We start from the raw sequence: 23795 nt of genomic DNA, 5'->3' as shown, positions 1-23795 counted from the left end.
TGAAAATTCAGGGGAGGTTTCATCCTTTAATAGAGCTAAGTATTTCAATGAAATGTTGAAACTTTAATAAACTGGTGAAAAGTTGCAAGTGTTTGATACTACTGTATTTGTATTCCTTTTGAAATAAATATATGTAGTATGTATATAAGTATATTTATCTAACTCAAATTGTGCGAATTCATTTGTTACCACAGGTCAAGTGCTTGACTAGCAAATGCGTAATTTTCGCCCATTGAATCAACATTTACATTAAGGACAGACTTTGCTTGTTCATAAATACTTACATACATACATATAACGAAAGTACGAAACTTTTTCATGGAAAAAATGCGCACGATCAAAGGTAAAGATTAACAAAAATCAACGAGAATTCCGAGCCAATTTAAACTTGCACTTTATTGTATCGCGTGTTTTTTAAGAGGCTGAGAACTTAAAATGCTAATACGGAACAGAAATATTGTTGGAATGCATTTTTTTATTATAATCCGGTAGATAATTTCATGGCATTTATTTTTTGAATTTGATATCCGGCATATGTCCGCCGAGGCTTCGAGTTACATGGTGCATTCATTCAATCAGTCCAATTTTTGACTACTTTTCCCAATGAATCTGGCCATATGGCGTCAATGGTGGCTTTAACATTGGATTCCTATGTTTCAAGTGCTGCTGGTTTGTCGGCATAAACCAGCGACTTAACATAGCCCCATAAAAAGTAAGCCAGAGGCGTTAAATCGCACGAACGAGGAGGGACCAGTGAACAGGACCAAACTGAACAGTTGCCATTTTCAGCTGTCAAACCATAGTTATCAATATCGATATTTCTCATGCAGCTAAAAAAAACCCGCAGCTATAAAACTGCGTAACCAGTTTTTTTTAAGTTTGAAATTTCGATAAAAATTGGTCGAATTTTTTTACATAAGCCTTGTACAAAGATCTAAACATTGATTAATTGATTAAAAAAATAAAAGATCTATGAAAATTAACAAAAAAAGAAAAGTTATCCAAACTGTCCGTTGCAAAATTTTAAACACACCATTATTTTTTTTAAAACTAATTACAACAAAATCATGTAACTTTGTATACAATTTTTCAAAGCTTCATCAAAACTTTAAATTTTGTAACCAGAATTTTTGGAATTTTTTGGGGGTATGCAGTTTTGTGATGTTACAAAGTGCAAGTTTCAAGTAACTACAAATTGCCGTTGATTTTTTGGAATCTTTTTACGCTGAGATGTGACGCCTTTTCTTCCATACAAAGTACAAAAGGCGCAAAATGGATCACCCAATTTTGTTTTTGAATAACTTTTGTACTAAATAAAGAAAGAATTATTTTGGGTGATGTAAAACTTTATTTACCTTTACGCGCTGCATTGCTTGTCTTTTTATACTGCAACTCTCTAGTTCGCAAGTGTGAAATATGATTGACGCACGAAAGTTATAAAACTTCCGATAGAGTGATTAATTTTGCGCCACCTTGTACATGTTCAAAGTTTTTATATGAAAGCAAAGTCCTAACCTAAGTCGTGGGGATACGAATTAGTAGTAGTTTGGGCAAATTTACATACAATTTTGCTTATTGACTTTGAGTGTGCTCATGTTTCCTTCTTGAAGAGTTCGTGATAGGTATTCCGTGATGGAGTGTAGGTACATGCATACAAACTTACATATATTATCTATATAGGTATCAGGTCAGTCCATAAGTTCGTGCGTTTTTAAAGGTGGTTTTAAAATTAATAAAAAATATATTTACAGTATTCATTAATCAATAATATATTTTCCTTCAATATTTACAATGTCTTCCCAACGAAACTCGCTTCGATATCCCTTTTTATAGGTTCTTTTGAGGAGTAGTTCTCGTTACTCATATGGGATTGAAGTCCACAGAAAAGGTGATAATCACAAGGAGCAATACCCGGAGAGTATGGTGAATGCGACATTACCTCCCATCCGAGCTCATTCAGCTTGCCTAATGTTTGCTTTGCGGTATGAGGTCACTAAAGACGGTCGATTTTTTTTAAGTGCCTCATTCAGGTGTGATAGCTGATGGAAGTTCATAATAAACAATACCAGCCATATCCCACCAAATAGACAGGAAAATCTTCTTGGGGTGAAAGCCATCTCTAAGGGTCGGTTCTGGTGTTTCATCTTTGTCTAACCATTGACGTTTGCGAACATAATTATTGTAAAGGACCCATTTTTCATCACCAGTAACGACACGGTTCAAAAAACTTTCATTTTCAAGCCGTTGCCGCAGCTAAGAACACACATTCACTCTCTGCTGAAGGTTGGTGACGGAAAGTCTATGCGGAACCCATTTTCCTAGCTTTGAAACCTTTCCCAACTGAACCAGGTGCCTGTGAACTGTCCCATACGATGAATTTAACCTCTGAGCTATCATATCGACTGTCAAATTTGTCTCAGCTTCCACGAGTTCGAGCAAGGCGTCGGAGTTAAAGACTTCAGGATGACCAGCACGCGGGGCATCCTTCACGTCGCAGTTACCACTTCGGAATTTTGAAAACCAGTTTTGCGCAGTCCTTACACTCACGGTATCCTCTCCGTGAACAATGTTTATTTTTGCAGCAGCAGTTGTTGCATTTTAGCCACTTTTATAAAAAAAATACAAACAAAAATGCCTCTTTTACCCGTTCGAAGATTCCATTTTATATTTAACAACGCGTGCTTCTATCCGCGATTAAAATCACTTGTTGAATGCTTAATATATCAAAGAAAATATAAATAGTTCCGTTATATTCTGCGAATAATTTTTGGTATGCAAAAACCGTACAAAAGTGAAATTATGGGTAAAATACACACGAACTTATGGACTGACCTGATGCATATGGCTATACTTCTATATTTTTCAATGAACTCGCAAAGCCTTCGAAAATGACCGGCTGGTGAAGCTAGCCGAAAGTATGCATGAATGCCTCCCAAGTGATAAAAGTATGTACTTGTCTTTCCAATTTCTTTAACTGTTTTATTTGCGAAAGAGAATTTAAATAATTTTGATGAATGTTCTTTTGAGGTTTATTCTTTGCGTGTTATGGCGCTTCTTACATTCTCTATTTATTATTGTTGTTTGGCATATTTGTAAAAAATTTCTTTTGTTTTTATATGCGTGATTTGTCTTTGTCTCCTTTTTATGCGCTTCAACGTTTTCTTATTTGGTTGGTCAGTGACTCATTGTCAGTTATTGAATAAATGAATTGTCAGTTATCAAATTTGTTAGGGCTGTTTTAGGGAGTAGCTCGCTCAACACGCACAAATACATTCATATGTATAAATATATATACACTTAAGGCCACATAATTAAGTCATTTCAACTTTTTATTGTACAATATTCGCAATATTTTTAGCTAAACTTTTTACGTTAATTTGTCAAACTTTAAAATCAAAGAAATGTCCGTGTTGTTCCACAAATAGAGGGACCTACAGTTTTAAACCGACTCTGAATGGCAAATCGTTTTTTGTGAGGATCTTTTTCATAGCAGAAATACACTCGGAGTCGGAGGTTTACCATTGCCTGCCTAGGGGCGACCGCTATTAGAAAAAAGTCTTTTGCATGGAAGAAAATGTTCAACATCGTATGCAAAAAAAATTGTCAAAAATCAATGCAATTTTCATGCGACTTCTACTACAACTGCTTACCCAAAAGTTTTCGCAAAATTTAAAAAGTTAATTTTTTTTTAGATAATTTTTCGAAATTCGCCCAATTATGTAACTGCGGTTCACAAGGGCTTTGCTATACATAAACTATATTTTTATAAAAAATGTGCTTGAAAAGAATGCGAATGTTGTAAAAAAATCAAGTGACTTAATTATGTGAAGACAAGTGTACATATGACCCATCTAAATACACTGTTATAAAGGGTATTTCAAAAGACGCGCCTAGGTTTTTTTTAATAAAACATGTAAAATATAAATTCTTTTAGGTTTCACTATTTTTATTCAAAATACGGCTCTTAACAATTATATGTGAAAAAATGGCAACATTTAAATGTCAGACGTGAGTATATCTACAAGTAAAATCCGCCAAACACTCGATTCATGAATGTTAAATTGTTATTGATTGGTTTATCGATGCGATGTTGAAGATTGTTCAGCAACACTATCTCAACAAGACGTCCAGGTTTAGTCTTTCAGTCAGTTTTCTTTCCTCGACAAAACCAGTTTCTTGAAAACATTCCACCAACCTTTGAATTGTCGACTCATTCGTGCGACTGTAACTTGGTATGTGCTCTAACTTGGAACTCAGAAATTGGTGATGACTTTTATATTGGCTTTTTAAAAATCGCAATTTAATGTCAGGGACAGAAATAGCGGCAATAACAGCATCCCAAGCATTGGGCTAAATCAGAAAGTACTTCTCAAATATCTTTGCTTCATCATACAACTCTTTTGTTTGGATTCATAGTCATGATAAGAATTTGTTTTAAGATTATATTTTATGCAAGGTGGACTTCATGTATGGACACGGTGGACTGTGATCTCAATCCGTTCATAATACTAAATAAACATATTTTCACATCATTTTTATTTCAGCCTTTGCTTTGGGTTTTTAGGGTAAAAAAAAATCGATTTTGGTTTATTTGAGAAAATGAATGTACATAATCTCAAGAATGTTGTGTCCAAATTTTAAGTCAATCGGTGCAAAACTCACAAAGTTAGAGCATTATAACCGTTGGCCGCTCCAACTCGGCTACCTGCTATGGTCGAACTTTAAATCGATTTTCTGGAAAACGACGTTTTTCAAGTCGGTGGACACTTTTTCTCTGAATCTACTCGGCCGATCTTCCTGAAATTTTGTACACACTTTCTCTACATAATTACCGAGGTAACCCTGGGAGGTTTTTTTGTTTTTTCAATTTTTGTTTATTTTACAATAAACAATATTATGCGATTTATCGTCTAAAAATCGAACTTCTACTCCAAATGTTAAAAAAAATTGAAAAAAAAAAATTTGTTTAATAAAAACTCGACAGGGTTACCTCGGACAATTAATTACCTAATGAAAACTCTTTGATTTTTTGATTTCAGATGATCTAATGCTGAGAAAAACTGTCCACGGCAAATTGCCTTTTTTTCGAGACGTCTGCGTAGATCTGCTGTCAACGGCGCAATTTTGTATATTTTCTTGTGAAACTTTTTGAAAATATTTTTGAAATATGAGTTTACAGTATACTAATTGGATAAATAAATTTACATGAATCATCTTTCCAAAAAAAATTCTTAAATAAGTGCATATTTTTAGTGGTATTTAGTGCATATTCCGTTGTTTTTCGTGGTGCTTCGTAGTGCTTAGAATAATACGCGCAGATGTTTTCATATAAGTAGTTACTTTAGTATACAATTTTATTGTAATTGAACAACAAAGTTTCCAGCACTATATTATTGATACTAAATAATTCCCCATTCCTTCTCACTCGTTTACTTTCAGCATGAGTCGTCCTTCACAGCAACGCACAATGCAGCAGCCAAAGGCGCCGAAGCAACACCTGACAGAGCAGGAGGCCATCGCCGCCTCCGAGCTCTTCGATCTCTTTTGTGTCGCAACGACAATGCGACAGATTTTAGGTTTACATCGTGACATGTGCGACATACTCGGCTTGCGCTCAGCCCCGATCAACGAATTCTATCCCATGTTGAAAGCGAAAATTCGTTCGTGGAAAGCGCAGGCGCTATGGAAAAAATTCGATGCACGAGCGGCTCATCGTGTATATGCGAAAGGAACAGCGTGCAATGGTACGCATGTGCTAGTCATTGGCGCAGGCCCATGTGGTCTGCGCACCGCCATTGAGGCGCAATTATTGGGTGCTAAAGTTGTTGTGCTGGAGAAACGCGATCGAATCACACGCAACAATGTGTTGCACTTGTGGCCGTTCGTGATCACCGATCTACGTAATTTAGGCGCAAAGAAGTTCTATGGGAAATTTTGTGCTGGTTCTATAGATCACATATCTATTAGACAGTTGCAAATAATTTTGATGAAAGTGGCGCTGCTATTGGGAGTCGAAATACACGAGAATGTGTCCTTTGAGCGGACAATTGAGCCGAGTGGTGATGGATTTGGTTGGCGTGCGGCTGTAACGCCAGCGGATCATGTAGTTTCATACTATGAATTCGATGTTTTAATCGGAGCCGATGGTAAACGCAACACACTGGAAGGCTTTAAACGAAAAGAGTTTCGTGGAAAGCTTGCTATTGCAATTACGGCCAATTTTATAAATAAGAAAACCGAGGCGGAGGCTAAAGCGGAGGAGATAAGTGGTGTGGCTTTTATATTTAATCAGTCATTCTTCAAGGAGCTTTACGAGAAAACGGGTATAGATTTGGAGAATATCGTATACTACAAAGACGAAACACATTACTTTGTTATGACTGCGAAGAAGCACAGCCTCATCGACAAGGGTGTGATTTTACAGGTAAACTGAAACAAGACAAATCATTAAACAATGAGTTTCATCTAATCAAATTGTATTGTATCTGTATCTGTTTAGGATTTCTCCGATCCTGCGGAATTGCTCGCGCCAGCCAACGTTAGCGCCGACAAGCTGCTCGATTATGCACGCGAAGCGGCCGAATTCTCCACAAAGTACCAAATGCCAAATCTTGAGTTCGCTGTTAATCACTATGGCAAACCGGACGTGGCCATGTTTGATTTCACATCCATGTTCGCCGCGGAGGCGTCATGCCGTGTGATTGTGCGCCACGGTTATCGTTTGTTACAGTGTTTAGTGGGTGATAGCTTGCTGGAGCCTTTCTGGCCCACTGGATCGGGTTGTGCGCGCGGCTTTCTCTCTAGCATGGATGCCGCATATGCAACCAAATTGTGGTCGAATACACGTAACAGTATTCTGGGTGTTGTGGCGCAACGTGAAAGTATTTATAGGTAGGTGAAAGTAGTGCCAGTTAAATGATCAACAAAATTGCATTGAATTTCCTTATTTTAGGCTCCTCAACCAGACCACGCCTGAAAATTTACAGCGTGACACAGGCTCCTATACTGTTGACCCAGCCTCAAGATATCCAAATCTAAATCGCACCGCTGTGAACCCGTTTCAAGTGAAAACCCTCGTGGACTCGGATGATCCGAAGATATTGGAGCAACCGATTGCCGAAATTGTCACAACACCAGCGTTGGCTGAGGCGTCAACGGTGTTGCGTAAGCCGCGTCGTAGTGCAGGTATGTTTTACAGTAAAGTTGCGTATGCGGGAATCGTATGTTTTTAATATGATATAAGTAATTGTAAGAAATGATTTGGTGAAACATTGAATTAGAAAAAACCCTGCTAGCATTTGAATTCAGTTTGAAATAAAGAGAATTTCTCTATTTTCTTGAGGGTTAAAACCACTCTAGAGGGTTAAACCACTCTATATGTGAGAGGCTAGGACTTTTTTTTATTCTTTTCTTCTAAGTGCTTCACCGGTGGAACAATATTAATATATTTTATAAAAAAATGCAAAGGGGTTTTTTTTAATTGAATAGTGGATTGTTTGTAGCGATAGTTTAGAATTGATAATAAAAGTGCTTTACACTTCCCAATAAAGTGTTACAGTCTTTCATGTTCGAGTGTTTTTTTTATCTTTGCTTTGTTTTGAAAGCTATGACGATACCGTTGATCGCTTTTGTGAGATGCTAAGTAGAAAATCTACATTCCATAAAATGTGTTTGTTGTCGCTCGACAACCGTATAAAATGAAAAGAACTGCGACAATGGTGGATTTGTGAAAACTACGTTTCGGAACAGAGGTCGAAGTAAAGTCAATCGAAAAGCATGTTTGTTCCGGTTGAAATTGAAATTTGAAAATTGGATGTCATTAGCATTTATAGCAATTGAGTCTATCTGTAACTACCACGTGGCAAATTTTGCGTCAGGATTTGGCCGCGAAGGTTCAGTTGACGCAAGAATTGAAGCTATACGACCATCGACAACGCGGACAATTCGTTAATTTGGTCTAGGAATAGCTGGAAATTATCTTTTCAAATAAAAGAAATTGTCATATACGAGTATACGAAAATCCACGGGCATATGTTGAGAAGCCTTTACATTCCGGTGCAATATGCCACACAGCTAAAGAAAAAATTAACTATTGCAAACGAAATTCTGCATAAAAATGCCCAATTTGCCAAGAAGTGGCATCTATAACGTGCAGGCGGTTATAATTTGAAAGGGAGAGTAATGATTAAAAAAATCCACTTTAACACCAAATGAAAACTCTGAACTCTAGTTAAATATATACATAAAGGGTTTTCCAATAACAGATGTTATCTATCGCTATCGAGAGATGATTAACGATTTTTCATGGCCGGAATTTAATGGTATTAATCTGGACAACGTTTATTTTCAACAAGACGGCGCTACGTGCCATACAAGCAACGAAACCATTGATCTTTTACGGGAAAAGTTTCCGAACCGTGTTATCTCTCGAAGAAGTGATCTCAATTGGCCACCGAGATCTTGTGATTTAACTCCTTGTGACTTTTTTCTTTGGGGCCACGCGAAAGAGAAGGTCTAAGCCAACAGCCCAGGGTCGATTCAAGACCTCAAAGGTGGAATTCGTTCCACAAATGGAGGGACCTACAGTTTTAAGCCGACTCCGAACGGCAGATATTTTTTATAACGAGCTTTTTCATGGCAGATATACACTCGGAGGTTCGCCATTGCCTGCTGAGGGGCGACCGTTATTAGAAAAAACGTTTTCTTCATTTTTGCTCTTTCCCCGAGATTCTGTCCTACGTTCTCTCTGAATTCCAAATGGTAGTCACGCACCAACCCATTCGGCTACGGCGGCTGCCGTAGTTAAATATAGAAAAGAATAGTTTTTCCAAAATTTTAATGTTACCCCATAACTCAGTAAATCAGTGTTAGTATGAAAACGACAGTCAGGTCTGCGCTACGGAGTGCCAATTGTATTGAGTGTATTTTTTTCGTTGCATGAGAACTGTCGATATCAATAACTATGCTTTAGCAGCTGAGAACGGCAAACTGTGTTGAAAGTTCTGTTTAGTAAGGTTTGGCAAGTCATCATGAATTGTTTAACGCCAAAACAACGCTTCAAAATTGTGGAAATTTGCTTAAAAAAATCTTTTTGCGAAGTTCATAGAGCAAACTGTTGAAGAAGACGCCGAAATGTCGATTTGTCGCCTTGCTCAGCTTCTTGGCCCTTATATTAACTTGTATAATTTTACGGAAATTTAAGGATCCTGGCTTACGTGCCTATAAAATACAGCTTGTGCAAGAATTAAAGCCAAATGAACAACGTTTGCGTCGCATTTAGATTTATTTGAAAAAGTAGTCAAAAATGGGTCTGATCGAATGGATCATGTAACTCGTAGTCGCGGTGGACATATGTCGGATATCATATTAAAAAAATAAATGCCGTGAAATTATCTACCAGATTATAACGAACAATACATTCATTCCTATAATTTTTATGTTTTGTATTGGGAGATTGAATTAGTTTTAAAGGTGACACACAGATGGCGCTATTTATCACTTTATCGCGTTGGCAATACTGAATATATATTCATGACAAAGCCTCATCCCTAGGCTTTGTTTATCAGTATCTGTCATTTCGCTGAAGTATAAACAACGCAGTGTTTTCGTGCTCCGAGTATGTCAACTTTCGTGCCGTCGAAACGCAATTTGCGGGAAGCTTTGCTTTTCTGCTTCAATTTGAAAAAAAAATACAGTCCAAGCCCGTGAATTGCTGCAGGAGGCCTACCCAGACCATACTCCGTCGATTTCAACATGTGAGTACTGGTTTCGACGATTCAAAAGTGGTGATTTTCACACCGAAGACAAGGAGCGTCTTGGCCAGCCCAAAAAGTTCGAGGACGCGGAATTGGGGGAATTGGTAAACGAGGACTCGTGCCAAACCCAAGAAGAGCTTGCTGAATCATTGGGCGTTGATAAATCAACCGTTTGCAAGCGTCTAAAAGCGATGGGAATGATCCAAAAGCAAGGACATTGGGTCCCGTACGAGTTGAAGCTGCGCGACGTCGAACGGCGATTTTTTACGTGCGAATTGCTGATCGAGCGACAAAATCGGAAGGGGTTTTTTGCATCGGGTGGTGACTGGCGACGAAAAATGGATCCACTACGATAACCCAAAACGCAAAAAATCATGGGGTTTGCCCGGCCACGCATCAACGTCGACGGCCAAGCAGAATATTCACAGCAAGAAAATCATGCTCTGCATTTGGTGGGATCAGGTCGGCGTCGTATATTTTGAGCTGCTCCAACCGGGCGAAACAATCACGGGGGATCGTTACCGACTGCAATTGATGCGTTTAAGCCGGGCATTGAAAGAAAAACGGCCGGAAACGGTAAAAAGGCACGACAAGGTTATTTTGCAACATGACAACGCTCGGCCGCATGTTGCTCAACCTGTCAAAAAATACCTTGGAACGCTTGGCTGGGAAGTGTTACCCCACCCGCCGTATAGTCCAGACATAGCTCCCTCCGATTATCATTTGTTCCGGCATATGAGTCTCGATTTGGCGGACCAGCGGTTCTCCTCGTACGAGGCTACCAAAATATGGGTTGAGTCATGGATAGCCAAGCAGCGGCCAGAATTTTGGAGAAACGGCATCCGGAAATTGCCCGAAAGATGGGCGAAAGTTGTAGCTAGCGATGGCCAATACTTCGAATAAAATATTTTGTACCGTTTTTTCACAATAAAGCCCCAAATCTTCGAAAAAAACCTTTAAAACTAATTCAACCTCCCAATAGTATCATTTTAAATTCTCAAGTTTTTAAAAATACACTCGATACCCGATATATATCAGGCGGACTGTTACTCTAACAGCATTCCTCAAAAGTTTATGGGTATGGTTTTATCCTTAACGAAGTAGGTTCTTATCAGAAGTCCAAATTTTTTAAAATGTAATATGTCTTCTAATTTTTTTTAAATATTTTTTTTATTATAAATAAGTGTAATAATTCAAAAAAATTTTAATTAAAATGTCCTCTTTATAGACATTGTGCCTGAAGCTTTACTACATTGGGTTTGTACACAACTACATTTGTACGATTTTGTTAAGGACATAAAGGAGCCTGCCGACATACTTAAGAATGGAAAATCACTCTGCGCCTTAATTAGCCGGTATAAAACACTTTGAATTATGCCTTTTTTCAAAAAAGCATATACTCTAACCTATTTTCCATTATAACTTTTAGTTTTCGGCCGGATTTAATTGACTATGCAGCAACACGCGACTTAACCTCTGCTGAACGTAACTCATTAGCATTCAGGATATTGGAAGCCGAGTATCAAACACCACGTATTATGACCGGCGAGAAGTCTATGGATTTAGAGAAGGTAGATACGCGACTGTGGTTGCATTATTTAAATCAAGTCCGCGAGGTGTTCCGAGGTGAAGTGCCGTATTTAAAACATCCCAAAATGGACATCACAGAATTGCGCGAAAAGTATCGTCTCAACAACGCGCATGCGCAGCCAGACTTTTCGAAATTGTTGCAACTCTCAACCAAGCCAAAATATCCGAAAGCCAAGAGTCCCATCGAAGATATGGTTGATGTGCCGCAAGTGGTGCAACGTCGTTCGGTATTGGACGAGGAGCGTGTGAAACGTATACGCAGGCATGAGCCAGGCGCCGGCGGTCAGACCGCTGCGGGCAACTCACCACTACAAGGTAAGAAAAGGCAAATGGAGCAAGCAAAAGCTTGTGACAGTAAAAGCTGAGAAAATTAACTGGAATACAAGCGAGAAAAAATTTATTTTTGAATTCAACTTTCCACTAAAGACCAATTTTCAAGTGCAAGTGGGCAGTGAGGAATTTTTAATTTAAATTTAAGCCCGAAGTTGAACTTTAAACTTAATTTGCAACGAAATATTTTTTGCTCCATAAGCACATATGTATGTACTGTATTAACTTAATTTTTTTATTACAGGTCAAACTGATACACCACGTCGTGCCAAAAAGAGGAGAAACGCCGAGAAGGCTGCAAATATTGTGAGTACCACAATCGCCGTATTTAAGGAAGCTATTTTAAATTGCATTTTCAGACATTGAAAAGTGATCTCCATAACTCCACAATAGAAATTGTCAGTAATAGTATAACATACATAAAATTGAATTTAAATTGACAAAAAAATTATTGACATTCCGCCAAAACAAAAAAAAAATTGTTAAGATTGTTGACTTCTCATGATTTTTTTGAATTTACCATTTTTAATTGGTTTTAATTAAAATTGTTAAGAATTCAAATAAGTCTGAGCTGAATTTTACAAAAAGGAGTACGAATGATCTGCAAAATTTAAACTTTTTTTAAATTAAACATACATAAAATTGAATTTATATTGACAAACAAATTATTGATATTCCGCAAACAAAAAATAATTTGTTAAGATTGTTGATTTTTCATGAATTTTTTTAAATTTACCATTTTAATTGGTTTTAATTAAAATTGTTAAGACTCCAAATAAATTTGAACTGAATTTTACAAAAAGGAGTACGAGTGATCTGCAAAATTTAAACTTTTTTTTAATTAAACATACATAAAATTGAATTTAAATTGACAAAAAAATTATTGACATTCGCCAAAACAAAAAAAAATTTGTTAACATTGTTGATTTTTCATGAATTTTTTAAAATTTACCATTTTTAATTGGTTTTAATTACAATTGTTAAGCATACAAATAAATTTGAATTGAATTTGACAAAAGAAGTACGAGAGTTCTACAAAACACTTTGAATTATGCCTTTTTTCAAAAAAACATATACTCTAACCTATTTTCCATTATAACTTTTAGTTTTCGGCCGGAATTGTTTTTAATTGGTTTAGCATCAATCCAACGTTTGCAAAGAATTGCCACAGCAAAAACAAAAATCAGGCCGTTCTCCCACAAACAATGATCACTTTTCAAACCTTATACAATAACATATGCATACATATATATTTACATATGCACCGAAACATGAAAAAACGTTTTTTGTTTGCTATATTTTATTACTGGTCTTTCTTGAGTTATTTTTTTTTATCAATTGTAAATTATTCCATTTGAAAACAAACAAAAACTGGTGTATTATTACTTTCATAAGGTTCATATTATGCTAGACCATCGTCATCAGAGTACATGCATCGTCATTAATGATTTTACAGACTCACAATCTGAGGTATTCACTATTCGTTTTAGTTGTGATCTCATGTTCTTGCATCCTTCGTCCATCCACCCCTTCGACTAACTATTTATACTACTACATATTGTTCATACAAATGTTTGCTACTCACCGCATAGTCGTTCATATCTTATTTACATGTATTTATCTTCATAAGAATTCAGTTTCTAAAGAAATGCATTTATTAATCCATACATCCATGAACTAAGCACGATTGCGAATATCTTTCTAAGCGAAGTTTCGAATCAAAAGTTCCCTATTGTGTTTAATCAGCCTATACCCGACTGACCCTTTACTCAATTTTATGCCAATTGGTGTTATTACGAATTATTAGGAGGAACGTCAAAAGCGACTACAAGAAATCGAAGAAAATCGCCAGGACCGTCTAAGCAAACGTCGTCAACAACGGTACCAACAGACGCAGAATTTTTACAAAAGCTTGCAAATGTTGCAAGCCAACACGTTGCTGCGAGAAACCGATGATCCGACAGCATTTGAGGACTACTCACTGTTCGTATATCGCCAACAAGCACCGGAATTCAACGATCGCGTAAAGGATTTGGAGCGCAAATTGCTGTTTCCTGTAAGAAAGTCGAAAGTTGAAGTTTTTGTTTGACTGTGCTGCCTGCCTGCCTGCTATCACTACCGTGTTTGACCGCGTGCTGGGCATGATGCTCCGTGTTGTGTACTCAAGCCTTCTAACCTACTTACACGCAAAATGCTACAGTTGAATTTTGCAATAATCGGCGTCTTGACAGTTGATGACTAATAATATGCGAAGGAATCTATTTTTTCTTGCTAATCTACTGCAATACAGTTTTTTTATCTAATCAGTATTCGAAGAATACCATTAATATGCGAAGATCTCAATTAACCCACATACTCAGTCGGTCAATATATGTTGCTAAGTAAATTATTGCATTGTATGTAGGCAGTTTTGTTTAAGTATTGTACTTGAGCTTTATGCTCCTTTTATGTTTTTGTCCTGTATGGTTAGTTTGACTATGTCCCTCCACGCTATGCAACAAATTTACATTTTTTTCACTCGGATTATAGCCTGGTTGGTCATCTTAAATTAGGTTAAGTTATGTTGGTTGCCACTCATGACGGTGTAGAGGGTCCCACTTAGGACTGGACACTCATTGGCAAGATTCAGCGCACTAGGCAGAGCTAGTTTACAGAGGCGGCAGACCTTGGTTGGGAAAAATCCGAGTCATTCTGGCACGTACATAGAACCCGTTACGACATCACTGCTCATCTTGAGGTCAATTAAGATTGAAAAACCTTTCCAAGTTTCATAGTGAAAAACAAAGAGGACTTCTTTTAACTTTAATTTAACAAATTTTTTGTATTTTTTAGACGTGATACCGAATTATAAATTCATTTTCTTTTGTTTATCTGCTATTCGAGGTATAATATAACCGAAATCCAGTGCGAAAGTTTAATACTTCTACATACCAATAAACGGTCACAATAATCAAATTTGCGAAATTAATACAAATAAGTGAGACCCTCAATTAAAAACCGGTACTTAAACATTTCTCATACATTTTTTGATTATTGCGTAAATTCAAATTCCGCGGAAATTTTTGATGAAAAAACCTTCCTTATAAAATTTTTATGACAGACCTCGGCCGAATATACATAAATCCAAGTGTAGATTCAACTGCCAATGCATATTTCTTTTTTTACAAAAAAAAAATTGCAATGTAAATTTTTAAATTATTGTCACAGAACTTAGTGGAATACATATATGTAAACCCGAGTGCAGATTCATCTGCCGTGGATTTTTTTTTTTTTTTTGCAAAAAAACCTTCGTTATAAATTTGTAAATTATTGTGACAAACGAATATTGAGCCTTGTGCTCCGGGGACTCCTGTTTAAGTCTTGCTCGTAGAGGTTGAGCGCGACGCAAAGCGTGGTTGGAGTAAACACGCAGTGTACGTTTTCAATTAAACCTTAAATAAGCCATTTGAGAGATGCAGCGATTTGCTAGGTAAATGAAATGATGAATAAAAAACACAGCCCTCTGCATACTTACAGGAGAAGAGAAATTTAACAAAACTCGCTTGAAAAATATTTTCGAAAATGTTAAAATTTATTCACATCTTTTATTTTTAAAGCGTTATACTAATAAATATATTTAACATCGCCAATTCTTTCCAAATAAAAGCTGTTAATTAACATGCAAATTAGCATTTTTCTACATAAGCAAATTAAGTGAGACGCTAATAAGCTTCATAGGCTCTTGGTAGCTCACATTTTTTAGCAAATAGTAGCCGTGAACATCTAAATAATAACATATTAGCTTTCTTTGATATTTTTTTTTCACCTACCAACTATTCACGTACCTGCGCTCAAAATAAAAAGAGTGCGACGTGTTTTTTTTTTTTATTTCCTTGCCAATAAATAGAACACAAAAAAATTTAGCATTGCAGTTTAATGACGTTTCTAATCGGAACATAGGTTGCCGTTTCTTGGGTAATTCTGTTTCACGGCCGGGCTACCAACGTTCGCAAGTGGAGAGCGCGCTGCTAAGGTACATCTTAAGGCATCCAGTTGTATCTGTTGTAACACATTTGTATAGCGACGCGCTTGCTCCAAGTATAGACACCCGCTTACGACCGCATCTTACATGATGAATCGGGGACCGAGAAATAGTTGTTTTCAACGAAGAAGGTCTCCGACCTGTATAGTTCGCGGAAGATACTTCATTTCTTTTCTAGCGCCCATATCTGGGAGGTATTGCCTTATCCACCACCTGGGGGCGCGCTCTCTTCTTCTTCTTCTTAATTGGCGCTATAACCGCTTACGCGATTTTGGCCGAGTTTAACAAAGCGCGCCAGTCGTTTCTTTCTCGTGCTAACCGGCGCCAGTTGGACACACCAAGTGAAGCCAAGTCCTTCTCCACCTGATCTTTCCAACGCAGAGGAGGCCGCCCTCTTCCTCTGCTACCACCAGCTGGTACCGCATCGAATACTTTCAAAGCCGGAGCGTTTGTATCCATTCGGACGACATGACCCAGCCAACGTAGCCGCTGGATCTTTATTCGCTGCGCTATGTCTATGTCGTCGTAAAGCTCATACAGCTCATCGTTCCATCGTCTGCGATATTCGCTGTTGCCAACGTGCAAAGGTCCAAAAATCTTACGCAGAATCTTTCTCTCGAACACTCCAAGCGTCGCTTCATCGGATGTTGTCATCGTCCAAGCTTCTGCGCCATACGCTAGGACGGGCATGATGAGAGTCTTGTAGAGTGTTAGTTTTGTTCGTCGAGAGAGGACTTTACTACTCAATTGCCTACTTAGTCCAAAGTAGCACTTGTTGGCAAGAGAGATTCTACGTTGGATTTCAAGGCTGACATGGGCGCGCTCTCTAGCCCCACAAAAACTATGAAACTCAAAATTCCAAACTTTGCACAAAATTCACAAAAAATTAACAAAAAAAAACAATAATAATAAAAAAAAAATTTAATTACATGAAAGTTTCCAACTTTTTAGTCAAAATTTTTGAAGTGGCCGATAGCTTATTCAATATTAGCGCACAAAGTGCAAGTTTCCAGTAGCTTGAAATTCTTGTGGATTTTAAACCAATTTTTTTTTTTCGCTGAGATGCTGAGCATTTTTTCCATATAAAAGACTTGCCAGCATTTGCTTTATATGGAAAGAAATTTTTAACATCGTAAACAAAAAAAAAAAAAATTTTTTTAAAAAGTAAAAAAAAAAATGTTTTTTTATTTAAATTAAAAAAAATTAAAATTTAAAATAATTTAAATTAAAAAATTTTGAATTAAAAAATAAAACTAATTAAAAAAAATTTGGACTAAATACAATTTTTTTTTTAAATCAAAGCGATTTTTGAGTATCTTCAAACTTACGCTTCATTATTATATATATGACACAAAATTATTCGACCAATTTTGTTGTTGAATAATTTCTTAACTAAATAAAAAAAATATATTTTGAGGGAGGGAAAGAAATCTTTATTTTGGCCACTACGTAGTTCATTGCTTGTCCGTTCGCAAGTGTTAAATATGATTGACGTATGACGCCATTTGCAAAAATTATAAATTTTTCGATTGGGTGTTTAATTTTGCGCCACCGTGTACCACAATTAAATCGGCTAGAAAAGTGCTTACCTAAAATTTGAATAAAAAATTGAAAATTTTGAATAATATTTTATGAATTTTTTTTTAATTTTTGTGAATTTCGTACAAGCTTTGGAGATTTGAGTTATATTGTTTTTTGTGGTGGAATGCACCATACTTTTATAAAAGCGTGAAACAAAATTAAATACACATCAGAAAAGAAGCAAAATAGTTAAAACTTGTTAATTTCTCGCGATCCTATTATTTTGAGCACAGGTGTATACAACTTGACACATGAAACTTGACTCTGTTAAGCCTAATTTTCTCTAACATGATGGAACATTTTTGAGGACGAGTTCAAGCTCTGCGCCACCAATACTCACTTGAATCAATTGAAAAAAATATGAACAAAAAATTATAAGAAATTAATATTTGTTGCATAGTGTAATTTATCAATTTCGTCAGATTATCAGATTTTTTGCAATACTATTTTACTAATATATGATAATGATAAATAAGTAGCATGTCTAGGTTTGGTATTAGTGTTATTAAAATGGGAAAATGCCTAAAAATTATTTAATTTATCTGAGGTATTCCATTATTATTAAACCCACTTAAAATGGTAGTTCAGGTGATCTTAATATTTGCAGCTTAATATTGTTAGCAATGTACTTCGCTCCTTCACCTCTTGTTAGAGTTCCGTGGTTAGTAATACTCGTATTAATCGTAGGTTATTAATCTATATTCAGTTTCTGAGTGCAATCGTTGCGTTTCTCTTTTCATTTGTTTTGTTTTATTTTATTTTTTGTTTATAGTTGAAATGTTCGCAACTAATGCTTGCGATAAAAACTAATAAAAATGTATTCTTGTTTAATTGTAAAAATGTTTTCTCGCTGCGGTTCTTTTGTTGTATTTAATGTCTTTGGTTTAAAAAGTGTTAATGTTTTATGTTAAGTACGTATGTAGAATAATGTAAACATTATTTACGATTATTATATTTTTTTATTAAATATCATGGTTTTTTTTCTTTCTCTTCATCTATAAAACACCTTCAATGCCCTTTTCCTTATTTTACTTTTGTCAAAATGGAACATCCCTTAAATTTTTCCCCCATCCTTCTACATTTCCTCTACCTGTGTACCGTAAAAAACCAAACCAACTGAAATGAAATTACATTCCAATGCCCATTTGCGTGCCCCCCGCACAGGATCGCAATCGGGGCGATATACCTTCATCTATGCCAAGGAATAATCCCGATGAACAGTTTACCGATCGTATCAAATCCATGGAGCAACGTATAAGCTCGAAAAACGCTTATGGCACCGATAAGAAGCCCAAGGACTTGATGCGTGCTATCGGGAAGATCGACAGCACCGATTGGAATGTGCGCGAAATCGAAAAGAAAATCGAACAATCAAAGCGAACAGAAATACACGGCCCTAAAGGACGTGAGAAAGTGCCGAAATGGAGTAAAGAGCAATTTTTGGCTAGACAAAATAAAATGGCGAAACCGACACGCCAAGAATCAGTGGAGGAGAAATTCAAAGAGATCGATCAAACGTTGAAGAATTTGGATAAACAATTGAAGGAGGGCTCAATACTTGAAGTTGGAGAACGTGGCCGCAATAAGGTCGCATCGATTGCTGGGCAATTCGTGAAGAAAGATGATAAACCAAGCGACGAAAAGAATCCTACCCCCACCACTGGCAATGTAGTGCCGAAATCAGTGAGTAATGTGCCTGTTGGGTCGACTTTACAGATGTAATCATTAAGTGAAATTTCGAAATAGTCCGGAAGCTATTGACTCATAACCATGGACTGCACAAAGCTGGCTGCTGGCTTGAAAGCTGATAGTATCAAGTTGAATTTATGTTGACTATGGTTATGTGCAATTCGCTTTAGTTTTTTCCGTGCCAACATTGTAAAGTCGACTCTATTGCTTTCATTTGGTTTTTTTCTGTTGCTTGGGTTTTGTTATTTGTATTGTCCATTTTATTTTATGATTTTAATTTGCTTGTGCGTTTAACTGGTGAAGATGTTTTCATTTCGTAACTTTGGCTTTTTGTTTTTGCAATTACTTCGTTTGTTGTAGGTAAAAAAATATCTTATTTGCAAAGATAATCAATTTAGACAAGCTACCTTTGTAGCTTGGGATGAATTTATTCAATATATGCAAAATATTCACTTTCTTCCTTAGTATACTCGTATAAATGTACTTGCTTTATATACGTGTGTGCATAAGTGGTTTACATCAAGGGAATTCTCTCACACAGCGGCTTTTTCTCGAAGTGTTGTACTCATATTTTGTACATAAACTCATATCCGCACTCATACGCTAACACCATTATATTCTATCACACTCAACCTGAAATCGTTATTCAGCAATAAACTAACTGATTTGTTTTCATATGTAGTCCTAAAATTACGTCCATTGTTACTGACAATGCCTGTTTTTATTTTGCAAAATCCAGAGCGCTAAGGTTGCATTAGCCTTCAAGAAACAAGCGGCTTCCGAAAAATGCCACTTCTGCAAGCAAATCGTTTACTTAATGGAAAAAATCACCGCTGAAGATCTTGTATTTCATCGTTCGTGTCTAAAGTGTCATCATTGTCACACAAACTTACGTCTAGGCGGCTATGCGTTCGATCGAGATGATCCGAATGGACGCTTCTACTGCACACAACACTACAGGCTACCCGCGAAGGCTATACGCCCTGTATTGCGGAAGCCTGGACAAAGGGTAAATTCATACACAAACACACACATATATATTGTATATTATTGAACTTCATGACTTTTTTAAATTTTAGAAACCAACACAGCAACAGCAAGCCGCCGCAGCAGTAGCTGCAGCTTCAGATGTTGCCGTTACAGCGGATGCTGCAAGTGTTGGCGTCTCTCCTGTGGATATGCTCAAAACACCTGATAAGTTGCGCGGTCCCGCCGACAGCGTTGTACAACTTGATTTGTTGGATCGTGGTCAAACACCAGAGCGTATCGAATTCGAAAATACCGATGCCATGTCTGATGGCGAGCCTTCGGAGGAGCATATACTCGACGAGCATGAATGGTCAGGTCGGAATTTCTTACCTGAATCGAATCAAGATTCTGAGTCGGATCTATCTAGTTCTGATGACTCGGACACTGAATCTGATGCTGATATGTTCGAAGAGGCAAATGACTCACCTTTGGGGGCACAAACTTTACAGTTGGCCACCGACTGGATTGGCAAGCAACACTACTCCGATAGTGATGATTCAGATGACTTTTACGATTCGAGTGAAGGCATTGCGGGTAAGTGATAGTGATATAGTATGCATGTACCTGTTACAATATCGGCACCATAAACACCATTCACAATTTTTGCGGCCTGGCTTGCGTTTTCGCCTTTATCAAAGCAAACTGTAAAATGTACCGAATTATCTCTTTGTTGAATTCCATTGTTAACACCCTGTAACTCTCAACTGAATTGAACAAACAAACACCAGCTAACGAGTTTTTTAGTGTGAAATGTCACCTTGACAACGAGGATAAACTTGAAATTGTTTGATTTATACTTTACGAGATATCGATCACTACAGCCATCTACCGAGAAAATAATGAATTTCTTTTTTAACCTTATTCTAATACCCAGCGCGGTCTTCCAAATTTTATAATCTTTGCTGACACATTCAAAAATAAGGTTTGACTTTTCTCTGGAAAGTTATGATTTTGAAAATAAGTATAGCGGTAAGGGCTTACGTGCAGTCAAGTCGCATTTAAGTTATTGGTCAGCGCTCTAATTACTTCAAAAGTGTTACTATATTGATAAACATAACGGTATTTTTTTTCTAAATACCTAACGATTTAGCCATATACCTATAGCTTTACATTCCAACCAGTTACAAAACTCTCCTTCGGTCAACAAATTTACCGAAGCTATGGCTAGGAGTTATCGGGTGGCTATAGGTGCTGATTAGTGAAGAGAGAGAGGGCTGTGTAGACACTTTTCATTGTTGAAATTAATATTATTTGCTAGGGCTCCTGCTACACTTATTTTATTAAAAATTGACTGGTTGATTGTCATTATATGCAAGGCATTTTTATTCATTTTTTTTTTGTATTTAATAATAAAATAATAAAAAAGTCCGATCATATTATTGAAATTGAAATAATATTTTTTTTCAGATTTTCTTTTGTATTGATACTTTGACTCTCAAAAAAAAAAAAACTAAGTGACGCTCTATGAATTTCCCGAACATATTTATTTTATTCAAAGTAAATTTCCACAATTTGGAAGCGTTGTTCTGGCGTTAAACGATTAATGATGACTTGCCAAACCTTACTGCCAGTCATATACCTGTCAACCATAGTTATGATAGTTCCCCAGCAGCTAAAACCAACTCCCGATATTTAGAAAGATTTGTTGAGAGATGAATTTATGAACTCTGTAATGTCTAATAATCTTTAAAAATTTGACTTTACATTTATAAAATATTAAAATTAACATGAAAACAGTTTTGCTGTTGCTGTAACCGAATAAAATATTTGCGAGGTTTTAGCCTTAGCCGGCAAAAAATATAAATATAAATATATAAAAATATAATTATAACTGATTGTCTAAGAAAAATAAAGTGCGAATTTGAAGTTGCTGAAAAATAATGTTGATTTTGTATAAATTTTTTTCTAAACGTTGTTGCGCATATTTTGTGCAATGGGGAAATGTTTACATGGAGAAAATCTACAACAGCATCGGGAAAAAAATTTCAGAAATCAACGAGAATTCTGAGTCACTTCAAACGTATTTTACGAAAATCTAACCCTTATCGGACGCGACTTTTCGCATGTGTTTTCTTCAACATCTAACAATGAAAAGAAATTGAATGGTAAACTACAATAAGCCATTGAAATAATCTATAGGCTCTTGAACAATTCCAAAAATTTGACGAACATTATTTGAAAAAGGAATCCTGTTATTCTCGATTTCAATCAAACCATGGTCTAAGTTATCAACTACTGAACTGAAAAGATTCGTATTCTTGTAACGGTAAATTGAAAAAATTAATGTATGCGAACTAGCAGGTTTAGCAGCAAAATAAGCACAAAACCGCCCCCTAACTATGTCTCTGAACCTCCTGCACAAAGATATTAAAAGTCATATAACAAAAATATTCAAAAATAAACAACACTCCACATTCGAACAAACCACAAACTGGTACAAACACACATTTACACATAATACTAACATAACTACGGCTTGGACACACACGACTAACACACGAATATCTAATAAAAAAGACAAAAATATCTGCAAATACTGCAATACCTCAGCTCCAAGCATCAAACACATCCTTGACGACTGTGCACATTTTACAAACCACAGAAAATCACTAAACAACACAAAACCTACTGATCTACTTTTAAACAATTCTACAGAGAACATTATTAAACTTATAGGCTATTTAAAATATTGTAATATCCTAAATGAAATTTAGCTAACACTCTACATACACATATGTATATACACATCTAGTATATTAGCTTAAGGCCACAGTAGCCATAGCTATAAGCTTATTGTATTTTATAGTTAACTGTAAATACAATTGTCAATAAAAAAAAAGAGAAAAACTGTGTGCTGTAACTCTTGTCACGTCAGAGGTGACTTCCGACCGATAAGGGTTACTAGGCTTTGAGATTGCGTAACCAATTTTTTTTTTGGAAATTTTTATTAAAAATTTTAAAATTAGATGAAAATTTTTCCAATTCTTATCAATCTTGTAAAGTGAGTAATTGGAATTAAAAAGGTTTTGGTTATAGAATTAAGTGTCGTTTTTATAAATAAATAACATATAAGTAGTCAAAACTTGTCAAAATGTTGAGGTGTTATAGTTTTTTCGCGAACTGATTTTGGAAGGCTGATTAGGGATAGCCTCTCACCACCATGCGAACTACCAAGCAATGCTCATATGGTTCGTTAACACATACCTAGTCAGTCACTCGTTTCATAAGCCTTATGAGTGAGATATAAGAGCAGACTAATGAAACGATATTAGCCGAATGGGTTGGTGCGTGACCACCTTTAGGAAGTGCGTAGGTTCGAACCTCTTGCATAAAACACCAATATGAGAGAAACGTTATTCTAATTTTCTAACGGTCGCCGCTCGGCAGGCAATGGCAAACTTCCGAGTGAATTTCTGCCATGAAAAATCTTAAATGTATAATTTTGTTTTTTTTTTTTATTTTTTTCTTTACATTATAATTTTAATTAATTACCTTTCAGATGATGATGGTAAAGACGATACGGAAGGGGAGGATTTCAAGAAGGCTCGTGAACTGCGTAGAGAAGAAGTGCGTCTACTGCCACTGCCCGCTAATTTACCCACTGATACCGAGACTGAGGTGAGTTTTGGTTATTTGAAAATTCGCTTCTTTACTATTTTTATGACTTCTTACAATGAATTATTTTTTATATTTATTTTCTTCACTCGAATACCACCATAATTATACTTGCTACAAATACATACAATAATGGTGTTGGTTTCATTACTTCACATTTTTGTAACAACTGAAACTTTCGTAAA

General features: G+C 36.2%; 1 protein-coding gene across 26 annotated transcripts in view; it reads left to right on the top strand.

Annotated features, from left to right (window-relative positions):
- LOC128855034 (F-actin-monooxygenase Mical) overlaps positions 1 to 23795 on the top strand; it is a 205449-nt gene that overhangs the window by 136148 nt on the left and 45506 nt on the right. For 19 of the 26 annotated variants that reach the window (XR_008453672.1, XR_008453669.1, XR_008453670.1 and 16 more), the window contains 11 exons: positions 5440 to 6424; positions 6500 to 6891; positions 6953 to 7185; positions 10984 to 11110; positions 11185 to 11660; positions 11920 to 11981; positions 13483 to 13731; positions 18442 to 18960; positions 19706 to 19975; positions 20046 to 20529; positions 23495 to 23613. Coding sequence is in view for 10 of the 26 variants with exons in the window: in XM_054089605.1 (XP_053945580.1) it covers positions 5441 to 6424; positions 6500 to 6891; positions 6953 to 7185; positions 10984 to 11110; positions 11185 to 11660; positions 11920 to 11981; positions 13483 to 13731; positions 18442 to 18960; positions 19706 to 19975; positions 20046 to 20529; positions 23495 to 23613 (3915 nt within the window). In the remaining 16 variants the exon portion in view is untranslated. The other 7 variants (XR_008453682.1, XM_054089613.1, XR_008453680.1 and 4 more) reach the window with 6 other exon arrangements.

The sequence above is a fragment of the Anastrepha ludens genome, chromosome 2, assembly GCF_028408465.1.
Source record: "Anastrepha ludens isolate Willacy chromosome 2, idAnaLude1.1, whole genome shotgun sequence".
NCBI lineage: Eukaryota > Metazoa > Arthropoda > Insecta > Diptera > Tephritidae > Anastrepha > Anastrepha ludens.
Note: the sequence above shows the minus strand (reverse complement) of the source record. Positions and strands in the feature narration are given on the sequence as shown.